Source organism: Stylophora pistillata, chromosome 4, assembly GCF_964205215.1.
Source record: "Stylophora pistillata chromosome 4, jaStyPist1.2, whole genome shotgun sequence".
NCBI lineage: Eukaryota > Metazoa > Cnidaria > Anthozoa > Scleractinia > Pocilloporidae > Stylophora > Stylophora pistillata.
The window spans coordinates 2650420-2676163 of NC_142522.1; the positions used below are offsets into that span (position 1 = coordinate 2650420).

General features: G+C 37.8%; 1 protein-coding gene and 1 long non-coding RNA gene across 3 annotated transcripts in view; one reads left to right on the forward strand and one right to left on the reverse strand.

The window, feature by feature from the left end:
• The window catches only part of LOC111321674 (ATP-dependent chromatin remodeler CHD1), a 30540-nt gene extending 5863 nt beyond the window's left edge, over positions 1-24677 (reverse strand). Inside the window, exons 1-24 of one of the 2 annotated variants that reach the window (XM_022924622.2) lie at positions 24575-24677; positions 23695-23893; positions 16865-17081; positions 16342-16428; positions 14943-15040; positions 13820-14137; positions 12996-13358; positions 12713-12813; positions 11541-12079; positions 11174-11263; positions 10832-11022; positions 10218-10359; positions 7664-7716; positions 6716-6869; positions 6153-6305; positions 5396-5467; positions 4839-4988; positions 3757-3908; positions 3065-3161; positions 2721-2816; positions 1642-1830; positions 1085-1284; positions 495-536; positions 86-228 (exon numbers count right to left, since the gene is read on the reverse strand). In XM_022924622.2, coding sequence (XP_022780357.2) covers positions 86-228; positions 495-536; positions 1085-1284; positions 1642-1830; positions 2721-2816; positions 3065-3161; positions 3757-3908; positions 4839-4988; positions 5396-5467; positions 6153-6305; positions 6716-6869; positions 7664-7716; positions 10218-10359; positions 10832-11022; positions 11174-11263; positions 11541-12079; positions 12713-12813; positions 12996-13358; positions 13820-14137; positions 14943-15040; positions 16342-16428; positions 16865-17081; positions 23695-23885 — 3838 coding nt within the window. In that variant the 5' untranslated portion in view covers positions 23886-23893; positions 24575-24677. Of the gene's footprint in view, positions 1-85; positions 229-494; positions 537-1084; positions 1285-1641; positions 1831-2720; positions 2817-3064; positions 3162-3756; positions 3909-4838; positions 4989-5395; positions 5468-6152; positions 6306-6715; positions 6870-7663; positions 7717-10217; positions 10360-10831; positions 11023-11173; positions 11264-11540; positions 12080-12712; positions 12814-12995; positions 13359-13819; positions 14138-14942; positions 15041-16341; positions 16429-16864; positions 17082-23694; positions 23984-24574 lie in introns of both variants that reach the window. The other variant, XM_022924623.2, reaches the window with a different exon arrangement.
• Positions 24678-24715: 38 nt separating this feature from the next.
• Positions 24716-25609, forward strand: LOC148732032 (uncharacterized). The gene is made up of 2 exons (XR_016000075.1): positions 24716-25219; positions 25467-25609. It is a non-coding gene; the product is annotated as an uncharacterized LOC148732032 (long non-coding RNA).
• The last annotated feature ends 135 nt before the right edge of the window (positions 25610-25744 follow it).

The following is a 25744-nucleotide window of genomic DNA, read 5'->3' on the forward strand; positions in this document are numbered from 1 at the left end:
GTTAGCCCTTCGTCCGAGCGAAACCCTTTTTTAATGGTTGCATCAAGCGTGGAAACTATTAAAAGGCTATGCACGACAAACTTACCATCAAAGTTTGGATCTTCCTTCAGTTTTTCTTCATATTCTGCCACAGCTCGCACGCAGCCATTATGTAAAATATCTGCCAGTCTAACAAGGTCCTCACTTGGTTTATCTTCCAGTTCCGCATCAACTGCAATTGCGTCAAGTCTGTCACCGAAAGAGATATTAAAGAGTGTGTCATTCCAACATCATGACAGCAAAGTCGTTTGACTGTTGGAAAAAGTCAGTCTCTAGTTTTACCAAGTCTTGACCAAATACTTTTTACTCCAAGAAATATCTTTATACATAAACAGGAAAAAAAAACCATAAGCCGACCTAGAACAGATCCAGAATTCACGAAGTTGTTACATTTCTGATTTAAACATAGCGCTAACAATTGAAGACTTGGCGAAAAGTTAAAAATATTAGAATACCTGGTCCTTGGTCTGCCAAACTTCTTGTAACTTTTGACAAATCTAATGGAAAAAAAAAAGGGACGAAAAGCGAGCACTGGTTACCAAGGTAAACTAAAAAGTAAAAATTTACCTTACACTTCCTGAAAAAAGTATTTCTACAAACTTCCCAGCTAATTTTGCTGATATGAACGATGTTTCTTATAACAGGGTTCGTGCAGGAATTTCAGAGTTAAATTTAAGGACTTTTTAAGGAGTATTTAAGGACTGAAATTTGACTTTCAAGGAGTCATTGTTGCTATGAAAAAAGCGTTTGTTTTCAAAAATGGCGGCACATTTTTTTCCCAAGGCGCCCTTGAACCAGATAACTTTCTATATTTTTTCTCTTTTATTGTTTCCAATATATTTTTTCACATTCAGTGCGTATTTAAGTAAAAAAAATTCAAAGAAGTTTTTAAGGATTTTTTTTTAATTTCTTATTTTTAAGGAGTTTTCAAGCGCCCTAAATTTGCAAAATATATTCAAGTAGTTTTCAAGGAGTTTAAGGAGTAGCACGAACCCTGTTATAAGAACTGTATTTAAGACTAACAGATTATTGTCATATTTCCAACCTCCGTATTTCAGCATCACTGAAGCCTTCAACATCTTCTCTCTTAATTGTGCGTGGCCTTCCACGTTTCCTCTTAATCTCTTTGCCTTCTCCACCAGAATCCTCATCACTCTCTGATTCGGATTTTTTCTTTCGACTTGTTTTCTTCCTGTAGCTTGTTTCTTGCTCATTGTCACTGTGCCCGGCTTTGCCATAATTCATCTGTTGAATGGACGACGGGATTTTGTATTCAAGGAATTTTACAATGAGCGTCGACAGTATTCTAAAATTGCATTGGTTCTACTTTACTTTGCTGGGTAAGGGGTTCAAAAAAATTCAACACTACTCTCTCAGCCAATCAGATGGCAAAACTAACATCAATCATGACTAGTTCACGTGCAAAAATGAAACCAATCATACCGTAGTCACGTGCATTTTCCTTCCCTTCAAGCAATTCCCTGGGTTCTTATCCCTGATAATTTCATCTACAGCGTATTCTGATTCGCAATTACAATCACCTTGATTGAAACTTCCAAACTTTCATTTGAAAAACGATGAACAAAGGAAAAAAGGCGCTACCTTTTTCACGGTTTTGCGGTTACGGGGCGGCAAATACAACTCCAACTGTTTTTTCTGCTCTTCTTCCTCCTCGATCTTTTTCCTGTCTGATTCAGGGATGATGTCTGACCAGCTTTTGCCTTCATCTGTTGAATTGGGTTCTTGAGCTACCCCAGCAACTTCATCTTCATCCATGGCAATACTGGCAACCTGCAGACATTACCGTAAAAAACCCTTTATGAAAACAATCCTTTGCTACAGATTCTTTACTTTGTTGTTATTGTTTTTCTCTTTTAAGGTTTGTAAATAGCAAAATGTTGGTAATCACGTTTGACAGTTTATCTATTTTTTTTTTTGTGTCTCCATTTCGAGCCTTCAAGCGTTGAAGGAAAACAAACACATGATTGAAGTGTGAAGGAGAAAGAGCTGGTTCGAGCTACATACGTACATACATACATACATACATACATACATACATACATACGTTACTTGACCACTCCCCATAGGGGCTTTTCAGGGCCAATTCCCACCCATCCCACCCCAGGGGAGGACATCCACTACACAGTAATCTCGTGCGTGGGAAATTAACGTCTCCTACCCCTAACCCTGCAGGAGACGGGGCCTACGGTTTATTTGTCCTTATCCGAGAAGACTAGAATATCTATCCATTTTTTTGATTATAGAAAGGTAGCAAATTCTCCTCACTTATTTTAAGACCATGAGTATCGGTCCGGCCGGGGCTCGAACCCTCGACCTCCCGCACAACACAGTCCGGCGCTCTAACCAATTGAGCTAACCGAGAGGCGGTTAGCTACAGCTGTACGAGAAACTCACACACCATCTTGACCCAATCTATTCTCTCCCATGACAACAGAAAAAGGTTCAGGGAAGTGAAAAGTCAACCTAACTTTTCCTTGCACCAGCGTGTTCAGTTGTTGACTGAAGTAGCTCGCAAAACCCTGGAACGCTCCTGGCAAACTTCGCCTGCTAAGAGCTGTAATACGAACAACTTTACTTAAGTGAAACCACTTTCGCTTATGGGTACCGCCTTAAGAGAACCTTGCCAATCGGCTGACACACCAGCCAAATATGCCACATACCTTAAACTGTGACAGTAATTCTTCTCCTATAGTATGCGGATGATCGTCAGAATCCCGAGTTTCAGCTGCTCTAAGCATGTCATCAATATCCATTTCCTACAAGAGGAAAATTTATACCACATTACATTAACATCTTTGTGCACAGCTCACTGCCAGTTAGTTAATCCATGTCAGTCATACGATCATTATAACACGTTCTTGTCATTGTAAACATAAGACAAGACAATTTGACTGATGATCAAAACTAAAGTCCTCACAGCATGGTCAATAACGTTCAGACTTGGTTTTTAGGAAGAGTTTAATGGCTAAACTACATAGTTCTAGCAATGAAAGATATAATCAACCTGCAGTTGGGTGTCTTCTCCATCTCCTTCTTTGAAGAGTTCCTCAGCTCCAAACTTCAGAATAGCCGCAAGTTCCTCTTTGTTAAATGGGTTACTCCTGAAGCAAACATAATTTGTGTGAAAAAAGGGGGAAAAAAAATAGCTGCCTACAATGCACTCAAGGGAGTCTTGAGCTCAGAAAGGTCTGCAACAAAGTTCTTTAATATCTGAGTAAATTTAAAAATATGATTATTATCACAATTTACACTGTCAGCAAAGATCATAAAAAGGGCAAAAGGAGTTTCTTGAGACCACCTACTCTTTTCTATAATTTACGTAACCTGCAGAGCAGGCGCAATTTTGGTGCGCGAGTGCTCACTATTTTCTCAGCGAAAATTATGGCCGTCATCTTTGATTTTGATGGAAGCAGGGGAGAGAAAGAAATTTGAACTAAGGGAGGTGCGCAACAGTGAAAAACATAAGGAAGGGGGTTAGGTTGGGGGGAGTGAATATTGAGCCGTCTTTTCGCCTCCTCCCGTACCTCCTCCTACGGTCGGTGCTAACTCCAAATTAAAGACAGCCCGTTGAATAAACGATCGCGCACTTCTCAAGGCTAGCTCTCCCTAATAAGACGCCTGCAATGCAGGCTACAACTTATGTTGCATGCAAGATGTAGTTAGGTCATGAAATAAGCTGCATTGTATAGAACTTACGAAGATGGAGCCCCAGATGTCTTGGATAACACCTTCCTTCCAGTTGTGTCCATTCTCTGGATGATAAGATGATCAAGAACCATCTTGCGCTTTGCACGCTCCAGTATGTCCTCTTCAATACTGCCTTTTGAGACAAGGCGATAGATATTGACCTAGTACAATAAGACAGATTGAAAACGCCAATGATTGGAGTAGATTTTAACAAGAGTATAATCTGTAATTTAAAATTTGTGCAGGCGCGTTTCATGCGTGTAAATCCGCCATACTGCGCGCAATTTACACGGAAAAGAAAAAAAGAGACGAAAATGCGTGTAAAAAATACACGCAAATTCTTCACAGTGCAGAGTTTCGTGTAAAAGAGGGCAGAGTATTTACTGCTGTACATCGATTATTAGCGGTAATATGCGGCGTTTCCTCGCAGGAAAATGTTGTACGTCTAACAGCTCTGCTGACTTTGGAAGAATTTACACAATTTCAACTTTGCATTTCAATATTTTCGCGAAAGGTGTTCACTTCAGTTGAATATTTCAAATACTTGGTTTGAACGACTGTTTTTGCTAAGGTTCCTACAAGTATTAAGAAACTAAAACTGAAGGAATTATTATAATTTCAGAAATACTTTTTCCATACACTTTCCACCCTAACGTCATACTGTTGTCTATAGTTTTTCTAAAGTACTGACAAGGAGAATTTGATTAATAATCAGGAGCTTCTTTAGTTGGCGACCATTCCCTTTATTCCTCTGACCTGAATGTGTGACTTGGGGGTCATACGTAAGCAAGAAATTAGATGCCAGTCCTGGGCTCGATACTAACTTTTCAACTTACTTGCCAAGTGGCTAGTGACAACTTAGATGTTACAACAATTTCAGTTTGTTTACTAGCCAAACTGGCTTGTGGAAATCGAAAACCACTAGCAGAAACTGAATTTCCTCTAGTCTGTGGCTAGTTGGCTACTGTTAGTGTCGAGCCCTGCAGTCACTTGTAGGGGTCAAATGGTTAATGAAGAAGATAAAGATTTCGTGGCTTCTGGAACACATTTCTCCAAGCAGACTTCATATGTTAAAAAATCTACCAACCAACCTGATTTCTCTGTCCTATTCTGTGTGCACGAGCCTGGGCTTGCAAGTCATTCTGTGGATTCCAGTCTGAGTCAAAAATGATGACCGTGTCGGCAGTGGCAAGATTAATGCCCAGGCCACCAGCACGAGTGGACAACAGGAAACAAAAATCCTTCGAGAAAATCACAAACTCAACATCATGTTTGGTAGTAATAACTTCTGCTCTCTCGAGCTATTCTGGCTAAATCCGAGTTGAAATAAAAATAAATGTCACAATAGCAAGATTTACTTAGTGTGACTCAAAACTTCATTCTATCTAAAAAATTATTTTCATGTGTACATTTTTTACAGCATAGTTGTGTTGACAAGGTTCCTTCCTGTAATTATAATAATTTTGTTAGAAGTATGTAGATTTTGATAATCCTCCTCTTACCAATTGTTGACGATGGTGCCCCTAACTTGTGGTTTGTAACTGCCATCAGACTTGACACTTGCATAAAAATTTTTTTGTTTTTTATTCTTGTTGTCATCCAATGGAATGAATTAAGGTCTGCACTGAGTCAAAAGAAAGAAACATACCTCAGATCCTTCGGCATTAAAGTGATCCAAAGCCTGTTTTCTTATGTCTCCTCTAATTGAGCCATCCAGTCTCTACAATGACAAATTAATTATTTTGATAATAATTAGCAGTAATTATTTGGATTATAAATTTACTTGCACTAAATCACTTGTGCTGCTATTTGATTGGCTACTACTACTTGCTCTTCTGTGGTAGATAATAAGCAAAGTGAGTGGCCTAAAAGTATGCAGTCTTAGCCCTTTCACTTTCATGAGTGACTAAGACAGAATTTCTCCTTACAATATCAATGCAATATCAAGCAGACAAGTGTTGAGAATAAAGAAAAATATCAACAAGGGGATTATCAGTTGATCCAATACCAAATTCTCCAAACTTACATGATAAAAATCTTATGGCAGACACAAAGGAGAATTACTAATGGGATCTTGGGAGTGAAGGAGTTAAAATATAACAAAAACAAGAACCTGTCTTGTTGTTAAGTTTTATACAATAAGTCCATCTGCAACAAAATAATTTGTTTATCTGGTCTTGATCTCTATGGGTGATAATAATAATAATAATAATAATAATAATAATATCAATTTCTATAGCACATTTCCATGCAATGTTCTAATGCGCTTTACAACACTGTGTGGGGGACTTTTTCCAGACTGCCAGCTGATTTGGGCTTTGCTTAGTAGAACCAGATCTAAAATTCATTACCTAATTGAGGGACTCTTAGGAGTCTTTTAGGCAAAAGAAGCTGTTATCACATACCTGGAAAAGAAAACGTCGTTGCTGTAGATACTCAGCAAGAATGTCCAGCATTCGCACCATCTGTGAGAAGATCAAGACTCTGTGGCCTGTCTCCTTTAATCTGCACAACAGCTTGTCCAGCAAAAACAGTTTTCCACTTCCTCTGATCAGGTTCTGAAAACGTCACACAAAAAATCAGCAGGAACATTTCAACTGTGTAAAACCCTCAGGGAAACATCACTTTAAAATAAGAATGGCAAACACCTTTACATTTAGCTGATAATGACTGCCTTTCTGGGGGTAGCCCACGACCTTTGACATTTTTATTACCTGCAACCTTTAACACAATGGGTGGGGGAGGGGGGGATATATGGGAATGGTACGCAGGTGACAATGTGTGCCTCCCACTGCTCTGGCCTGGGTTCATTTCCCTGACCTGACAGCAAATGTTGGTTAAGTTTGTTGTTGATTCTCATTATTGCTCTGAGGCATCTTGTGGTAAATCTCAGTGATATTAATTATCAATAGTATTCCTTTTAGAGGTAGCAGTAGTCACTGTATTGTTAAGAATCACATCACTATACCTGCAAGGAATCAGTGGTCATTTGACTAGTTTCTGGTCTGATTAGCTGAGCGTGGTTGCAGCATTTTTTCAACTCCATCACAATGTTCAGGAAACTGTTCGCATTTCCCTTCAAACCTTTATTCAATGCGGCAAAGTTTTTTGTAAGGATCCACCTATCAAAACAAAATGAAAAAAAAAAAAAAAAAAAGAATGAGCCATGTGTAACCCTTTGAACCTTAAAGAGTGTCTAGCATCCAATTTGTCTTCACAATATCAGCCCTGCCAAGGCTCAACACTAACTTTTCAGCTTACTAGCCAAGTGGCTGGTGACAACTTAGATGTTACAACAATTTCACTTTGTTTACTAGCCGAAGTGGCTGGTGGAAATCAAAAACCAGTTGTCAAAACTGAATTTCTACTAGTCTATGGCTAGTTGGCTACTGTTAGTGTCAAGCCCTGCATGAATTACAGATCAAGGTCATGGAATTTGATCCCAATAATTTTTCTTACCCTTACAAGTTTGGATGTTTCTGTCTTCGTGATACAAGGACACAAGACTTAACTCTTAACACCCTAGCGTCAGTATGCATCTTCTCCATACTGTTCTCTAAACATTTCTAATGAAGTACAGACAATCAAGAGCTTCTTTAGTTGGTGCTCATGTCCTTTATTACCATGACAAGAATAAATTTTATTTTTAGGGGGTAAGTTTCTTAAGAAACTGTGGCCCTGCATCAGTGATAGAGTATAACAAGATAATTTGGTTTAATTTAAGTATCTAAGCTGATGTTTTGAGTGTTAGTCTTTCGTCATTTGCTCTGGTGAAGGGCTAAGGCTCGAAATGTCAGCTTAGATACACTTTACGGTGGCCAATCTACATTTTTAACTCTGTTGATAAAACTCAAACATTTGTTTTTACGTAGTACCCCTAATTAGGGGGTGCAATCTAAATATGTCTGTTACTCACCTATAATACTGTTTCTGAATGGATGACATTTCAACTCGTAATATTTGCTCTACCTATATTTGACAAAGAAGAAAAAATGATGATTTACTGTCCTTGCAAAATTTTTTGTACCAAAAAGTTATCATCATTGTCATATCCTTCATCGAGAGTAACTAATGTGCGAGCCTGCGAGCTGGAGCCATTTTTTGCGAGCCTCGGGCCTCTTCTTGCGAGCCACTGCTTGTTCTATCTCTTTCCATTTTCTCTCCTCATTTTATTCTAACAGTCTTTGGCTCCTCTCCAGAAAGTATTTGAAGGAGAAAATCTGAAAAAATGTCAAACTAGATGCTCGAGGAGTGTTCACTTGGGCTTCATAGCGAGCACTTTACTTGAGAATTCCAAACGCATAAAATTTATTCGAAACTACAAAGCCATAGCATTCACACAAAACACGAGTACAATTATAATATGCATCACGAGATCTGAATTTTTTTACCTTTAATGACACTGTAACATCATTATGTTCATGTACATTGATCATATTGGAAAATTTTTCTAGTACATCACAGTCATCAGAGTATTCCTTGCGTCTTCTAAGCCCTCATAACTCCATGCAAAGAGCAAACCAACTTTCACAATCGCTTGCACAATAATAATAGCGATTATGTATGAAATATCAAATCGTACTTTACAAGTATTGAACCTAATAGAAACCAATTACAGAAACAGATATTTAACAGAAGAGCTAAGCTTAGATATTTAACATTACCATTCATGTTACTTTTGTCAGTATCCCTATCCAATTTGCTATTGTTAGCGCCACCTTCAAGCGAGGTGTTCGTCTCAGCTTCTTAGTTTGTTGTTAATCGGCTGTCACATTTTTGCCAGTATTTTTGTAGTTTGAGCAAAAACGCTCGACATTGTTTAGTGTGGGCCTACCACGAACGGTGTGTGCGTTTGTATGTGAGAACAGCGTATAAGACTGGAATCTTTGCCGTGCAATCTTCCCACAACATTTTGAAAATTGTGTTGTTTACAATCAGCGAGCACACGATAAGACAAGTTATCACTCTCATCCTCAGTTTCCGTGGTTTAAACAAGGTACACATGGGACCATGACCATAAAAAGGCATTATGTCCAGATTTGGATGTTATTTTCCCGATGCTCGCAAAAAATGGCTCCGGCTCATCATAAACGGCTCGGGCTCGCATGCTCGCATTATAGCAACCCCCTCCATTATCTGTGGCCTTCACCTCAGTTGGTGCACAAGACTGAACACCAATACACACACAAAGTCATGTATCTATTATAGGAAAATTCATTACCTGACGAGGGAATTCTGCATTTAACTGCTAACAAAAACATCCCAGCCAAAGCTTCATCATCCCAGTTTCTTTAGCATTAGGCAAGTAGGAATATTACTTATCACCCTTCTCATGCAAAAACATCCCAGCCATAGCTTTATCATACCAGTTTCTTTAGCATTAGGCAAGTGGGAATATTACTTCTACCCCCCTCTCATGCAAAAACATCCAAGCCATAGCTTTATCATACCAGTTTCTTTAGCATTAGGCAAGTGGGAATATTACTTCTACCCCCCTCTCATGCAAAAACATCCCAAGCCATAGCTTTATCATACCAGTTTCTTTAGCATTAGGCAAGTGGGAATATTACTTATACCCCCCTCTCAAGCAAAAACATCCAAGCCATAGCTTTATCATACCAGTTTCTTTAGCATTAGGCAAGTGGGAATATCACTTCTACCCCCCTCTCATACAAAAACATCCAAGCCATAGCTTTATCATACCAGTTTCTTTAGCATTAGGCAAGTGGGAATATTACTTATACCCCCCTCTCATGCAAAAACATCCAAGCCATAGCTTTATCATACCAGTTTCTTTAGCATTAGGCAAGTGGGAATATCACTTCTACCCCCCTCTCATGCAAAAACATCCAAGCCATAGCTTTATCATAACAGTTTCTTTAGCATTAGGCAAGTGGGAATATTACTTCTACCCCCCTCTCATGCAAAAACATCCAAGCCATAGCTTTATCATACCAATTTCTTTAGTATTAGGCAAGTGGGAATATTACTTCTACCCCCCTCTCATGCAAAAACATCCAAGCCATAGCTTTATCATACCAGTTTCTTTAGCTTTAGGCAAGTGAGAATATTACTTCTACCCCCCTCCCTGGGTGGGATGCGTGTTCATTGCAAGTTAACCCCCAATCATTTCATCAGGCATCCCTGATAATTTGCCAGAATCCATTGATACTCCTGGATGGGGAGAAGCTCTGTAAAAGTAAAGTGTTTTACCCAAGGACACAACAAACTGACCAAGCCAGCTCTTGACCCAGGGCCTCTCCACCTAGAGTCCAACACACTGACTATCAGGCTACCAGATCTCCCACATTGTGATAAAATATGTCTGATAAATTCATTCTTGATCAAATTGTTTCATTGTAGATTGACTTATCATACAAAACTTAATAACCAGACAGGCTTCTGTTCTTGTTTTATTCTGTTTAATTAGGTTTAAAATATTCATATTTTATGATGAAATCAATCTCTACCTTAGCTGGTAAAGACTTCTCCACATCTTTCTTGACCCTTCTTAAAAGGAAAGGCTCCAACTCTTTGTGTAAAGTAGAAAATCCTTTATCTTTCTCTTCTGGAGTAGCATGCAGCTGCTCAAAGTCATCCCAGGAATAGAACCTGCACAGCACCAAGAGATACAACAATTTAACATCATTAACCCATCCAACTGAACAGCTTTGTTTGTATGTGCATTATAATATTTTTAAACGCTAATAAAAGCAAATTAGATTTTGATTTTCAGGGAGGTTTTAAATTTTTCAACTTTCAGTGTATAATGAAAGACTGGGAAATAAATATTTCTTACTAACCGAGCTTAAGGTCTGTACTGTAAGGTGCAGACCAAGTTTTTTTTTTTTTTTTTTTTGGAAGTTCTGTAACTAGTAGTACAGACCAAGAAAAGGATGTTAGTAAGGGAAGATTAAAATTCAAACAAACTCTTGAGTTTTTGAACCATACTGTAAAATATGGCCTGCTAAGCTGATATGTGTTGATAGGAACTAAATCTGAAATAAAAAAAAAAATATATATATATATCTATGTTTTAAATTTGTAGGGTTGTCATTCCAGAAGTTGAACTTTTAGGAATTACCTATTGGGCATGATAAATTGGAGCAAAGCCCACAGTTCTTTAAGGGAGTTCTGCAATGGAGTGCCTGTTATCAGAATTCTGTGGTGGGTGGTAAATTCCATGAGGGCTTTATATAAAAGAGCATCATCATTCTTGAGTCTGTGAGCCTCATCCACCATCAAGCAACACCAGTTGATAGTTCCTAATGTTTGCTAAATGAGAACTATCAAGATTAGCATTGACAGCTTTATCAACTCCAGAGCACAAATTGAAGGAAAAAAATACAATACATAACATTTAATTATAATTAATCCTACATTTATAGAGTTCTGTGATGGAGTTGAAGACTAATTTTTCACACACCCTGTCTTTTAATAAGATTTCATAAGTTGTCAGAAGTGCATTGAATTTCAGGGACTTGCTGTTGGCACGATACCATTCATATTCACGGATCTGTCAAGACAAAAAGGCACAATATTTTCAATAAACTGTAAGAAACCAGCAAACAACCATATCACACAGTTATCCCTTTGTGAACTCTTTGTGTCACTTCAAGAACTTTGATGAGGATTGTCACCCCTTTCACCTATGGAAAGTATACTACAGTATAGTTACAGTACCTTGCTTGAAGAAAGCACAAATCAGGGTCATGTGGCAACCTGGAATATATAACTGCCTTGACTCCTTGCCAGGACAAAGAGAGCCATAACCAAATTAAACAAAAACTCACCTTGTTTCTACTTGTTACATCTCCCAGATAAACCACCACATTCATGTCCCTTGCCCACAAGCTGAACTCTCTCTGCCAAGCAGCCATGGTTGACAATGGAACAACCAACAAGAAAGGTCCATATAGAGCTTGAGCATTGAACAAGTAAGAGAGAAAGGAAATCACTTGGATTGTTTTACCAAGTCCCATTTCATCTGCTAGAATCACTGAGTGACTTCTACACCAAGAGTTAACAAGCCAGTTCAGTCCATCAAGTTGGTAGTCTCTGAGTTTGAGGTCTTCATTTCCAAGAAAGGATGGTTGTCTTTTGATGGGAGAAAACTTTGGTCTCTGCCGATTAACTTTTGCACTCTTTCCAGGGATTTTCTCAGAGCGTTGTCGATTGAGGTAGGAATCGACTTTCTGTTGATAAAATCTGGAAACAAGAGCACCATCTTCCCAAGTGCTCTCAACATAGGGTAAACCCTGCCATTTGCAAAGGTAGTCCACTTGGTTGACAATGCCACCTTTATTGTCAACATTTTTTACCACAGTATGAGCTGCCAAAATAAAGTGTTAGGTCAATTTTGCATGATAAAACATAATCAGTATAAAATCATTTAGTATTCTAGAGACATACACATAATATTATACATATAACATATTATTATATATACTTTTACACCTATCTGGTCAACTGTAAATGGTGTAATTTATGATTTTAAGTTTCATTTCAAACTATTGCCTCTAACAGATGATTTTTAACTCAAAGGTTGAGTCTTTCTCTACAAACTTTTCCAATTTACACCCTGAAGATTTACAAAGAGGCTGACAGAAAGCCATCAAAACTTAAATTCAACTCAAACGCGCCAATTCCGTACTGACCAGTCACATGTAAGTTGAAATCATACAAGAACACCTGAAGGCCAGAAGCTGTTTAGTTTTCAGATGCCTGATTGGCTCTTTTGTGAACATTCCACCAATATTTCTGGTACTTAGGGTTTTCCAAGTTTCACAAAAAGTGGGCATAAACAGACAACAAGTGTTAATATTCCCAGTTAGTTACATATTACAACTCAGTTTGGAGAAGACAGAAGAGTTTTAAAGAAAATGTACTAAGCTTTTCCCATTATTGATGATCAATTGCTACTAGAAATATATAGAAAGAGAATTAATCAGCCAAATGCACGTACCTATGATCCTTTCAACTTGCCTATACTCATCCAGGAGGTCATAGTTCATTTGTAACTGAATATCAAAATATTCCACATCCTCTGGGGCAGCAAACTTTTTCCTGAGAAAGGAATGAAATCAAAGTTAAAACGTTTCTCTGAATGTGATTGCGCTCAGTTAAGGTAACTCTGTTATGAGCAATCTCCCAAAGTACATCTACATTTACCCTGGCTAACAGTTTCTCTAATATAGGACAGCCATCATGAATTCTTACAGCTCCCTATAAACAGCAGGATTTCTTACCAATTTGCAATGTCTTCATCTTTTTTCATGAAGTTGCTTAGTTTTTTGTATCCTTTCACATTCTGATCAGTAAGGCTCTTCTCAGTTTCCCATGTGTTATGCAGATGTGACCAACCTTTCCACTTTATCAGGTATTGGATCTCGCTGGGTTCTCCAGGGAGGGGTTCCCTGTGCTTCTGCATTTCTTCATACTCTGGTGCATAGACTGTAGTTATAGCTCCAATCTCCCCTGGTCGGCCAACACGGCTGTAGAGGACTCTCTCAATGCATTCTCTGTCATCTTCCACATACTCTCCAGCAGTATCATAATTTGCCTCAACCAGATCATCAGAGTCGGTTCCATCTTCACTCTCCTCTTTATAGCTTTTATAACAGAAACAACAAATTGTATGAAAAACATATACAGCAAAACTGCTGTCAATACCAGATATCTGTAAATTGAGGAGAGTTATACAGCATTGTGACATAAAAGAAAAGTTGTACAATCAGGTCATCACCCTGTCTGCATCAGTCTGTGTGTCTTTATGTTTGTGTATCTATCTGTGTGTTTGTTGATTTGTCTGTGATGTGTGTATACATGCGTGTGTGTCTGTCTGTGTCTGTCAGTGTCTCGATCTGTCTGTCTGTGTGCTTGTTTATCTGTCTGCCTGTCTCTCTATGTGCTTGTCTGCATCTGTCTGCTTGCCTTCATGCTTTATGCCCTTGTGCCCGTTTGTTATCCCCTAATTTGCTTATAAACAGAATCCATTTTATATATGAGACTTGACAATTTTTTTTTCCTGTACGAGGTCATGGTGTATTTTTCCATATTAAGTATTACTTACCTTGAAATTGTTACTGCAGCCCTTCTTACAGAGTTTCTATTGCTCTCATCGTCATCATCATCGTCATCATTTTCATTGTCTTCATCCGATTCTTCACTCTCTAATTTCTTCACTCTGCTGGGTGCTTTTTGTGGCGAGGGTACATGTACGCTAACTTTCTTTCGAGGAACAAGATCTTTTGGTTTGGGTACTACTGGTGGCACCCTTGCATTTGGACGTGGCACAGGCCTCGGCCTGTTTCTGACCTCAACATCAGGGGTATAATTGTCGCTGCTTTCGCTGTCACTACCCTGACCATCCACCACTGACCAGTCTTCACTAAAAGAAAGATACAATCTATTAGTTTAAAACAGGTACAGATAAGACATAGTATCTGAGGGGGGTGGGACAAAGTATATGGGGGGGAAGGGATAGAAAACCTTTGGATACATGTAGCTGATGAGGTTATTAACCCTTTATACCCTAACAACAGTATGGAAATTCTTACTGTTCTCTATACACTTCCTAAGGTGTTGACAAAGAGAATTTGTTTAACAATCAAAAGCTTCCCATGAAGATGATCATTTCCTTAATTCTCGAGACCTTCACGTGTGATTCAGAGGTGACATTGCGAGGAGAAAGTAGATGCTGGTCAGTTATGCTTATATGTCTTTTCTTTATCAAATGTTGAACAATACTACATTTTACACTCTCTTGAAGTGAACCAGTACTTTGTTTGCGATGGATGCTTGGATAATTCAGGTCCTAGGAACTTGGAAGGAAAACCAACCACTGGTCAAAAATTAAGGTTGTTCACCTAGGGCTCGACACTAACAGTAGCCCACTAGACATAGACTAGTAGAAATTCAGTTTTGGCCTGTGCTTTTTTATTTCCACTAACCAGTTTGGCTAGTAAACAAACTGAAATTGTCATAACATTGAGGTTGCCACTAGCCTTTTGGCTAGTAAGTTGAAAAGTTAGTGTTGAGCCCTGTTCACCATTGACTTCTCCTTGGTTCTTATGATATTCACCTTTGTTCTGATTTACCCCTACATAATTTTTTTTGTTTTCATTTAGTTGTGAGTTTTGAGACTCTTGGTATGAAAAGGTGTGTTGCAACTGAATTAAAAGATTTCCTCTGACCTTGCTGATGAAATTCTTCTTCCCTTCCTTCCTTTTGGTTTTACTTTCTTTGTTCTGAGTACTCCCTCATTCTTCTCATCATCCTCACTTCCTGATCCCTTGAGATAAAAAAAAAATTGTTGTGACATCTAAATCTCACTACAAGATTTATTGATTATTAACAAGAAACATGTGACCCTGAATTACACTGTATTGTCAGAAAAAAAAAAAAAGAAGCAAACTATTGTGGAAAAGGCTGACTGGGATAGGAGATGCAGGCTTGGTGTACATATCACCTTTTTATTACACAACTCGGGCAGTCAGAGGGCCAATAACTAAAATCGACCAATCAAAATGCTCTATTGCCGGTCAATATTCTCTCAGTATTGGACTGGGCACTGTCCCAAATGATACCGCACTTGTGTCCCTTTGAACTTCAGTCGTATAATAAATCTCTTATTAACCAAGCTTGCTCGGGACCGTACTGGAAGAATATCGGCCCTTGGTCTTTTTTTGTATGGACCTCGCTGTGCTCGGTCCGTACTGTCAAGACCTCTGGCCGATATTCTCCCAGTATGGCCCTCGCGCTTGGTTAATAAGATATATTATTACACCATCATCTGGTACATGTATCCCTGACCATTTGTTTTGGAGTCAAAGGTATCAATTTCTGTAAGAGGACCCGATGATGGCAAAAGATCAAGCTCAAAGATTTCCAAAGATGTTACAAAAATTTCTACAGACAAGCCAAGAATTCTGACAACTTCCTCTCCACTATTCTCCCTTCTAAAGCTCAAGCTTTGGGGGAAGGAAGGACATTGATCATGAGTAAGAGTAAAATCTTTGTTTCAAAATAGAAGGGTGTTATAATGCAAGTTTAATTGGTTTCTGGTGTGAAAAGTAGTTTGCTATGAACAGTGACACACAAACAAGGCAAGGGGGTTAGCAGATTTACTCTGTAAATTTAAAACCTAGAGGGACTTTTCTCTTGCATCAGCCTCAGATCTGACTCAAACCTTCAAAGGTGTCACAACCCCTCAGCCCAAAGCAATTTTTTCCCTAAAGAATGTCAGGTAGAGTTTGAGTATAGATACAGTAACATGTATGATATAAAGTCTTGATATCATGAATGTACGAATGTCAGGTAGAGTTGGAGTATAGATACAGTAACATGTATGGTATAAAGTCTTGATATCATGAATGTACGAATGTCGGGTAGAGTTGGAGTCTAGATACAGTAACATGTATGATATTAAGTCTTGATATCATGAATGTACGAATGTCAGGTAGAGTTGGAGTATAGATACAATAACATGTATGATATAAAGTCTTGATATCATGAATGTATGAACGTCAGGTAGAGTTGGAGTATAGATACAGTAACATGTATGATATAAAGTCTTGATATCAGTTGTCATACCTCCTGAGCTACAGTAAATCTTTCTGGTTCTTTTCTTGATCTTCCAGATCTTCTGACTCCATAGGTTTCTGGATCCTCTTCCCAAAACTAATTGAATATCACAATACCAATATTTTTAACTGAAATTTTCAACTGTACGTAAAGTATGAGTGTAAAAGTTGTGGTAGTTAAGTTCACTTGCAATATCCTGACCTCAACAAAATGGAAGGTGCAACTGCAGTCATATCTATACAGCTTTGAGAGAAATACCCCGTGACTAACACAGATCTTTTAATAATCATGAACTCTTTAACTTCAAAGATCTGATTTTTTAATTCTCTCCTCTGGCTGCCACACCTTTCCTAGTATATTAGTTATGAGAATTTGGTGTTCAATCAAGTCAACAACTTCTACTTGATAAGTTTGAGTATTCTAACTACCTGTTTCCTGGGCAATTTATGGAGGATATAGGGATTTCCACAAATTAACCAGTTAACCATAAGAGTAAAACAAAACTATGGAGTTAAGCCATGGAGATGCATACCCTTTCATCAAACTTCTTCTTCTGTGTTGGTGTGGTTGGATTATTGTTTACAGTGGGATGCATTTCACCCGGTGAAGACAACTGCATTGTTGGATGATAATGTGACAATGGAGGTGGTGGCCGTCTTGGCGCGACGTTCGGTTCATTTCCATCATCATCAGAATCTGATTCCGACTGGCTGCTGTCAGAACCACCTGAGTCAGATTCACTGTCTTGTCTAACAAAGATTAGGTAGAAAACAATCACAGATGAAACATTTTGTTTCAGGGGAGGGAAGGAGGGCTCAATTCCAAGCTCTAAAAAGGGGTTTACTTTCAACTTTTACCAACTTTCAACTTTATTGTAATCAGACATGACATGACACTTAACATTATGATGCACTACCCAAAAACAGCAGAGCTAGTCTCGGCAGGCAGTGTGTGGACGCTAAAACATCTTAAATAAATTTCGGTTCAACAAAAAAGATTCAATAAATATACAAGAAACAGAAATTAAATATTAAATCAGTAAAGCAGAAATGACAGTACAAGATAAAAATACAGAAACAGAAATACATGACAATAAATAAAAGAAATAGATAAGTTATACACTACTATTAACTGGATTTAACTCTCAACACATCATTGATTATTCATTCTACGTCAACATAACTATCCTGAACTTGAAGATTTTGAAATAATATTGTTATCTTTTTCTTGAAAATATGTTTTGGAAGACTCCTAAAGTTTCCTGGGATGCTAATCAGAAACTAATCAGAAAATAATTTCTTAACCCCTTCACACCTAGGAGTGACCAAAAAGAAATTTCTCCACAATATTAAAACATTTTTAAGTTAATCAGGTGATGAGAAAAAAGGAAAATATATGATTGGGTATATTGTTTGATTTGACACCAAATTCTCAAAGCAAAATTATAAACGAATGTGATTAAGTGCAGAGATTTTATAGTTTGATCTTAGGAGTGACAGGGTTACTAGTGTTGATGGGGTATACCCCAGTGACACCAGCAAGTTTTTGGCCATGTATTGGCTTTGGAAAAATGTTTCCAGTTTTCCCCAAACTATTTGAGATATATCTGTATTTCATTTCTTGCAATGTTACACCATTAACTTGCAAATGTTTTCTTGTACAGCTGTAATCTGGTCTTGAACACAATTGTTCATACTTTCACACAGGGCACAGTTGAAGAAACCAGTTTCTTTCAGTTTGATGTAATTGACCTGACATGCTTGGGTTGAAATGGAGTTGAAGTTTGGGATTGGGAGGAAAAAGTCCACCATCTGGTTGCATGAAAACAATTTCTCCCACGGGTTGTTTGTTTACTCTAACCCACACTTGGAGCAGAATTCAGTCTATTGTGGTCAATATTTCCACTCTCATTAGCAGTTCTTCTTACTGTCTGCCATACAATTCTTGCAATGTCAATTCAGAGAATTTGGTACTGGGTCATGATCAGCTGATAATCCCTACATGTATATTATTAACCGCCTCCCAGTTAGCTCAATTGGTAGAGTGCTGGACTGTTGTGCGGGAAGTCGTAAGTTCAAATCCAGCCGGACCAACACTCAGGGTCTTTAATTAACTGAGAAGAAAGTGCTGCCTTTGTAATAATATCTGCAAATGGTTAGACTTTCTAGTCTTCTCGGATAGGGACGATAAATGGAGGTCCCGTCTCCTGCAGGGTTGGGGTAAGAGACGTTAATTTCCCACACACGAGATTACTGCGTGATGGATGTCCTCCCCGGGGTGAGATGGGTGGGTAAAAAAGGGGTTAGGTGTCAAATGGAATGAAAGTTCTGTTCCTTTCTCCTGCCATTCAGTGTGGCGAATGAATTAAACTTAAACTTAAACTAATTATATTTTCCTCATTTTAATCACTTGTCTGCTTGATGTTGTATTGATACAGTAAAGAGAAATTCTATGTTGGTCACTCATGGGAGTAAAGGGTAAAAGTTTCTTGCATTTCTCTAAGCAAAACTTTTCCTTTAGTATCAAAGGTAATGTTTAATTTACAAATTGATGCTGTGGTTGGGTAGAAAACCTATTAAGTGTGTTATACATGTATGGCTGATAAACCACTTTCCTAGTATACTACTGAAGGTTCTGTAACTGATAAGAAGCACTGGGTAGCTATATTTTTTTTTCTGAGGAGATAGTTATAAGAAACAGCTGACAAACAAAAGTATTATCATAATGATATTACACACACACACACCTTTCATTCACAGCAAGTCAATTTGAAATTCATCTCTAGTAAAATCCTGAGATTACAAGCTGACTTTCAACACCAAGTTATTTCTCCTCTGCATCACTATTATATATAACTACAACACAGCCGAAAAGTGGGAGCCACATGTACACAGGTCCTAGCGAAAGCTTTTTTGACTCCAGGGACATCTTTCTCAAAAGACTTCATTCAGTAACTCTGTGGGACTTAGGTAATATTTCTAGATCTATAATTCTAAGAAATAATGATGCACGCCTTAGCTCAAACATCAATTGATCCATCTTGATCATTCTACTATTATTTTCATTGTTTAAATTGTCACAACACACATTTTTTATCTTGAATGAAACATGGAAAAGAAAAATCAAGACCTGCTAGGTTACTGGGTCTTTCAAGAATTGGGCCCCAGATCTAAAGATGCAGATCAAACCCTGGTGGCAGTCATCCTGTAACACGAGACTTCCCCCTCCCCCCTCACTATGCCTCTCTCAGTACTTAATGACGTGAATGGGTAACTGAGAATAAGAATACTATCAAATCTCCAAAGAAACAAAAATTCTGAGAAAAAAAAACTAAGTATGATTTCTATTGAAAACATGTTAATAAGCCTGTATAATATTACAAATGGGAAAACTGATGATATTTGCTAAGCATTCATTAAGCATTCTTGGTGTTTCATTCTTACCATGCACATTGAAAGATTTCCTAAAAGATTTCTTAGTAATAGGTTTTTCCAGGAATCGCAGTTTCCATGATTTCACGTCAACTGATCTATGATTAACTTGAAAGATATTGTATAAGGCTGCACTAGAGCTTCTTTAAAGACCGAGTTTGTCAAAAAAAGAGTTTATTTAATAGAACTCCAAAAGAGAACAAGGTGGTCAAAACACAAAATCTACCAGCCCAATGCGACTTTATGATTTGTATTTTCCTAGATGCTAATCATTTGTGCCTTTGGCCATGCCAGTTGCATGTAGAGTTATTATGATGAGGTTCAAAGAAATAAACTGCGCATGTTGCTGTACCCAAAGTATTCGACTGCAATTTGTACATGAAGTAGCTTCTTTAATATCACACCATATCAAGAGCTAAAATAAGGATAAATCTCTCACTAAAGGCAGTTACTTGATTGTGTTCACAGGATTGAACACAATTTTCTCAAAAGATAAAATTGCCCAGGTTGCTGTCATAATTATGGCTATGGGAAACAGAGATGGAGAAAGATATTCTTTTTAGTAAAATAGCTCAGAATAATCCGATTACACATTGTACTTTGGTGAAGACTGGTGGAAAATCAAAATTATTCCACGTGGAGTACACTGCTAAAGTACTACATTCCTCATGATTTAAGGGTTGTTAACATTAACCCATAATAATTTCATTCTGTTTTAGGGATTTTGGAGAATTTTGATTTGATCAGTGATCCCTATGATGAAGTCTCCAAAGTTCTTTTTTTCCTTCCTCAGAATCTGAAACCAGTATAGTTTTAAATGATTTATTTCTAATTTTCCAATGTTTTAATATGTGTAATTCTGAAAGAATATTGAAAGAAAGAATAGCAAAACTGAAAAGCATAGAAGTTATTGATGAGAAAACATGCTAAGTTACTAAGCAAAATGCAATTCAATTTTCATTAGCTAACACTTGGATCTTCTACGATAATCATCGAAGTTCTTTGTCATTTGGATCAAATTTAATAAGTTTTAGGCTTCATGTTCCCTCAATTTTTAGCAGTTAGGTATTCTGTCTCGAAAACTTCTGTTTTACAATTCAATCGCGAGGTTAAAAACCCTTGTAGAGGCGATGGACATTACCCTCCCAAACAGACAGTTAATAAATTTCTCTTTTTCTTCATACTGGTGAATGCCCCACACCATCCATAATTAGACACTATCTGATTCGCCAAGCTCTATTTCAAATTCTTTCCAGTTCCAACATTTACATATGATTTTACTTAAAGACCCATTTTCAACTGAGATGCCTTGCGCGCCCAGATCATTTTTCATACATAAAAAATACGCTATTTTCCTCTAAGTTGCGGAATCGCTTTGATATCTTCTTCCATCTTACTAATTAGGGCTTTCAAAGTTCCATCTTGAATCATGTGCAAACAACAAACTATCGTAGTATCCATATCAGTAAATAGTTTTTAATTCTTACATGTATGGCTGTGAAAAACGTCATTTGAAAAGTTGATGCCGCCGAAGAAGCGGTATAGAGGAAGGCCGGGTCTGCCCGGCTCGGCAAAGGTTATTCGACTTTGCGAGTCTGTGTATGATTTATGGAGGGCAAGGAAAACAACAATGGGTTTCGGTAACACTACAGACAGTGCTTTTGCAGAAATGTTATTGCATTGTTCCTACATTGGAACTAGAGACTCCAGGGAGATTTCTTCGAGGTGAGAATAATTATTTGACTGAATTTTACTTGAGATCCTGAGATATGTATGTAAGCGATCTATTTGTACAAGTCATTATTCTATAACTGAAATGCATAAAGTAAATCCGTTTTGGCCAATATTGGTTGTTTATATTTTATTTAGTGTTGAAGCCGAACAATTTCCTTCAACATCAAGTAAGCTTTGTACAAGTTTTATACACAGACTCGATTTATGATTTTTCAGTCTCAAATATTTAGCTGCAAATTTGTTTACTGTGTTCTTCACCAAATCTTTGTTTTTCTTTTGAATAGTGTTTGTGAATGACTATCAGAGTTCGCCATTTAACAATAGCGCGATTCCACAACAAAAACAAAGGACTGCAAAGGATCTCGGGTGAAAATGGGCCTTTAAATTCAACCACTGTATGGTTCTCATCAGATACAGTAATCCCGTCATTTTTTTATATATAGGATAAATACTAAACAATTTTTAGATTTTCATCCATTCATCTCTTCAACTTGCCCCTATAATACACACTAGGTTTTAGTTGGTCCTATTGCTACTATCAACTTTTTCAGTTTCACATTGCTTTTGGACCATAGCCAGTCAAAACACAATCAAATCACAATGCAACTTGTAGATCAAAGAACAAAATCAAGATCACCTCAAGAAGGAAGTGTTAGCCATTAGAAGCTCACATTTAAAATCAAAATCTTCATTGTAAACAGGCTGGGCTGAAAATAAGTTTGCTGAGAACTTTTTACATGAAATCCCAACATTTACTAGGGGAAGAAAATATAAATGAAATAGCACTAGATTAAATCTTTTCTAATTCCCCTGAGACAATCTAACTCTAAAGAAAAAAGCTACTTCATAGTATGCTCACCAAGCAAATTTATTCAGATCTCAAAATAATAAAGAAGTTGTTGATGATTTCAAGTCATCAAGTGCTTTCGAACAAGATACTCTTCTATCTGTTAATGAATTGCCAAGAACTCAAATCTGTGATGACACCAAGTTCTTTAAATTTCAGTTATTCAACATTCTGACTGCTAGAATTGGTGTGAATTATCATTCCATGTATATATGTTCTAGGAGGCAAAGTTCAAGAAGGTGAAACAAAATTATGCCTGGCATCTTCTCAGAAAACATGAACTTGTTTCATAATACAATATTCAACTTCTGTTGTTTAAATTGACCCATTTACTTGAGAAAAAATATGTTCCTTCAGACATATTTTGCTATTCAAGATAGATCTCTGTTCATTGATTAAAAATAGCTCAAAATGGTTTATGATATGGGAATTCGTGAACGCTCCTTGATCAATTTCAGGGGTGATAAATCATAAGCACAAAAAGGATTTCATTAAGTCCTCACAAATAAATCGCCATAGAATTACACAACATGCGCTATCTACTGAAACAGAACTAAATCCTAAATCAGTTTCAAAAAGAGCTAAACATAACACAAGTAGATTTAAGGAGACATTTCCCCATTCAAAGCACTAGGGAATCACCCATTTGAAACAGACATGCAATCCTGAAATCAACATGATGAAACAAACATGTCCTACTCTAAGCTTTCGTGTCACAAGCAAGTCATTTCTGCCGTGATAAAAAACGTTCAATAAAAAAAAACACCCACAAAGTTCAAGGAATGGAGAAGAAAAATTCAGCCTAAACAAATAGAAAGATTCAGTTACCTCTGGCAGATCATTTCCTCTGCTGTTTATTTGAAAAGTCGGAGAGTTCGATGGAACAAACCGACGAAAAAAATTCGACACGAAACTTTAAAACAACATATAGCAAACAGGGCGTTGTTTCGAACACGTATTTCAGACAGAAAATTTCGTGATTACGCTTGTGTTTCCATTTAAAGTTGAAAGAAGGCAAAAAGGAAAGAGAAAGGCTTCCGCTGGGGTTAATGAAGATTACCAAATCGCTTTTAACCACAAAATACGTCAAAATCATAGCCAGACGACTTCCAATGTACAACGCATCGAAAGCTAAGAAATTGCATTGTTACGTTATTACCACTCAAGTCCCTTTCTACGCGATCGTTTCGCACTGAATACTTCTCTTTCCTCACCTCACACCAGTGTTCAATCGTTCAATTACAGAACCTTCGCCCGATCGGGGATACCAACACGTATGCTACGTTTCGATCAAGAAGACAAAGAAAATATGGCGTCCAAAGTGAGAGATAATTTGCAAGAGGAATTTACCTCGTTGTCTGTTCATGACCAAGGAATGAAACGGCAGTTGTTCCATGAAGGCTTCCGATATGGCCTACAGAAATGGACGACGGCTGAAAATGGTGGGTAAAATGTTCTCCAAACATCACTGGTCTCTTTCTTTCGTCTACACTTGAGAGAATATCGACTTCTTCGTCGCTATCTGAGTCATTATCCGCCATTTAGTTCGCTGTGGAATAGTCGAAGCAGCTTTGTCCAGTAAACTCGCTTCACAGACACCGCTTGATTCGAGGGCTGTACCCATGTTAGAAAATGGGTGCTGAAATTGGCAAAGAGCTAAAGGAGAGCGAAAAGGCTCCGAAAACCGTTCAAAATGGAAAACAGGATCTATTCGATGAGAGAAGGGTCACACAACTAATCTCTTAACCACGTGTCTCGATGTGAACGAGACCAGGGCTAAAAGAAACCAGAATTGTTCAAAAGGGGGGTAATGGAGCCAGGGAAGACCCATGCAACGCCTCGACTATCGAAGGAGCGAAAATTCATCGAAATCAAACATTCGGCAAGAAAGCCAAAACTACAGGCAACAACAGATGTTTCCTTGTCGCATACCGCGTGCTTCACGAACGAAGGAGTCCACAGAAAGAGATCGGGAACCGTAAAGGCAATTTCCCCCCAAAAAGGCGTCGATTAAGGCTTGAAGAAGGAGGAAAATATGGCTACCAACCCTTCAAACGAGGAACGAACTAAAAAGCCCAACGAAATTACGGCAAATCCACGCAACTTCAGGGGCCCTCTACACTACCAGGACTTGACTTAAACAACACAGAAACTTGACAGAGTAAAACATTTATATAAAAACGTCATCAACAGCGCAAAAATAAGAATTTATCACGAGCAAATCGCTTACTTTGTTCACTCTCTGACTCCATCTTGGTAAACGTGCCGCTCCCTTCTCGCTGCTGGTCTTTGTCTGGTAACGCAGTGCACTATGGGCTGCCATCAATTTGCGCATGTCCTTAGGAGTCAAATGTCTCCTTAGCCAATCACGTAAAGCGTTTGTGTTATTGTTCCCATTTTCATTTCGATCCGTCTGTCCATTTTCAGCATTTCGTCCTCTCATTTTATCAATAGACGTCCTTGGTGGTATTGCAATGAATCTAAACTCTTGTCAAGGGTAAAGCTTTGTAATATAAACGATAACAATAAATGACGTTTCGATCTCTCCGAAGTCATTTTCAAGTTCTGACAGGAGCCCATCACTTGGGCTCCTGGTTCTGATAAAATATAAAAACATGGAATGTTAAAAAAAAATCGGAAAAAGTGCGTAATTAAATATTTGGCTTTAAAAGATGTAGTCTAAAATTTGCATAAATAAATAATTTCGCGTGGATTGAGTAACACTATTTGTTAATCATTGGTTTGAGTTCCTTAAAAAGAATTTGAAAAACAAGACAATCAAGTTTGCTCTAGCGCTTTCTTAGAACAGTTAAAACTTCGCATATGTTTTCCGGGTCCGTGTCCTACTCTTCACTGGGATGATCTAAAACCAAGGGTAAGGATGTTAAGAAAAATGAGATAAAGAAATGTATACATTTCACGACAAACCATTTTTCACCGGTCAAAGACAAGGTGCTTTTCTGTTGTACTGCTCACGATATATTTACTTTCTTTATTGAGCGAAAACACTATGTGTATAGAATAATGCACTAAGCTAAAAATAATTTTCACTTAGTCTTTGATACTTTCGCGACTGGATGAATAAAAAATTTACCTCGTGCTTTTTATATCTCACTGCGTAGTGCATGGATTCACAGGCTTTAGAAGACTCTTTGTGGATGGTGATGTTTACTTTCGCAATGCAGAGGTTTCTATAGGGAAGGAATTTCAAGAGATAAAGGATAGACATGGCTACGGAATCTGTAATAAATCAGTTGAAAGGGTCTGTAATCTGACGGCTGATTCATTCTACATATTTAGTTCCACTATTTTAGGAGAAATTAGTTTAGATCTCTTATCTATTAACAAAAACGCTTTAGCAGTAAAAGGAATCCGGAAAAATATAGAGTAATCGCCTTAA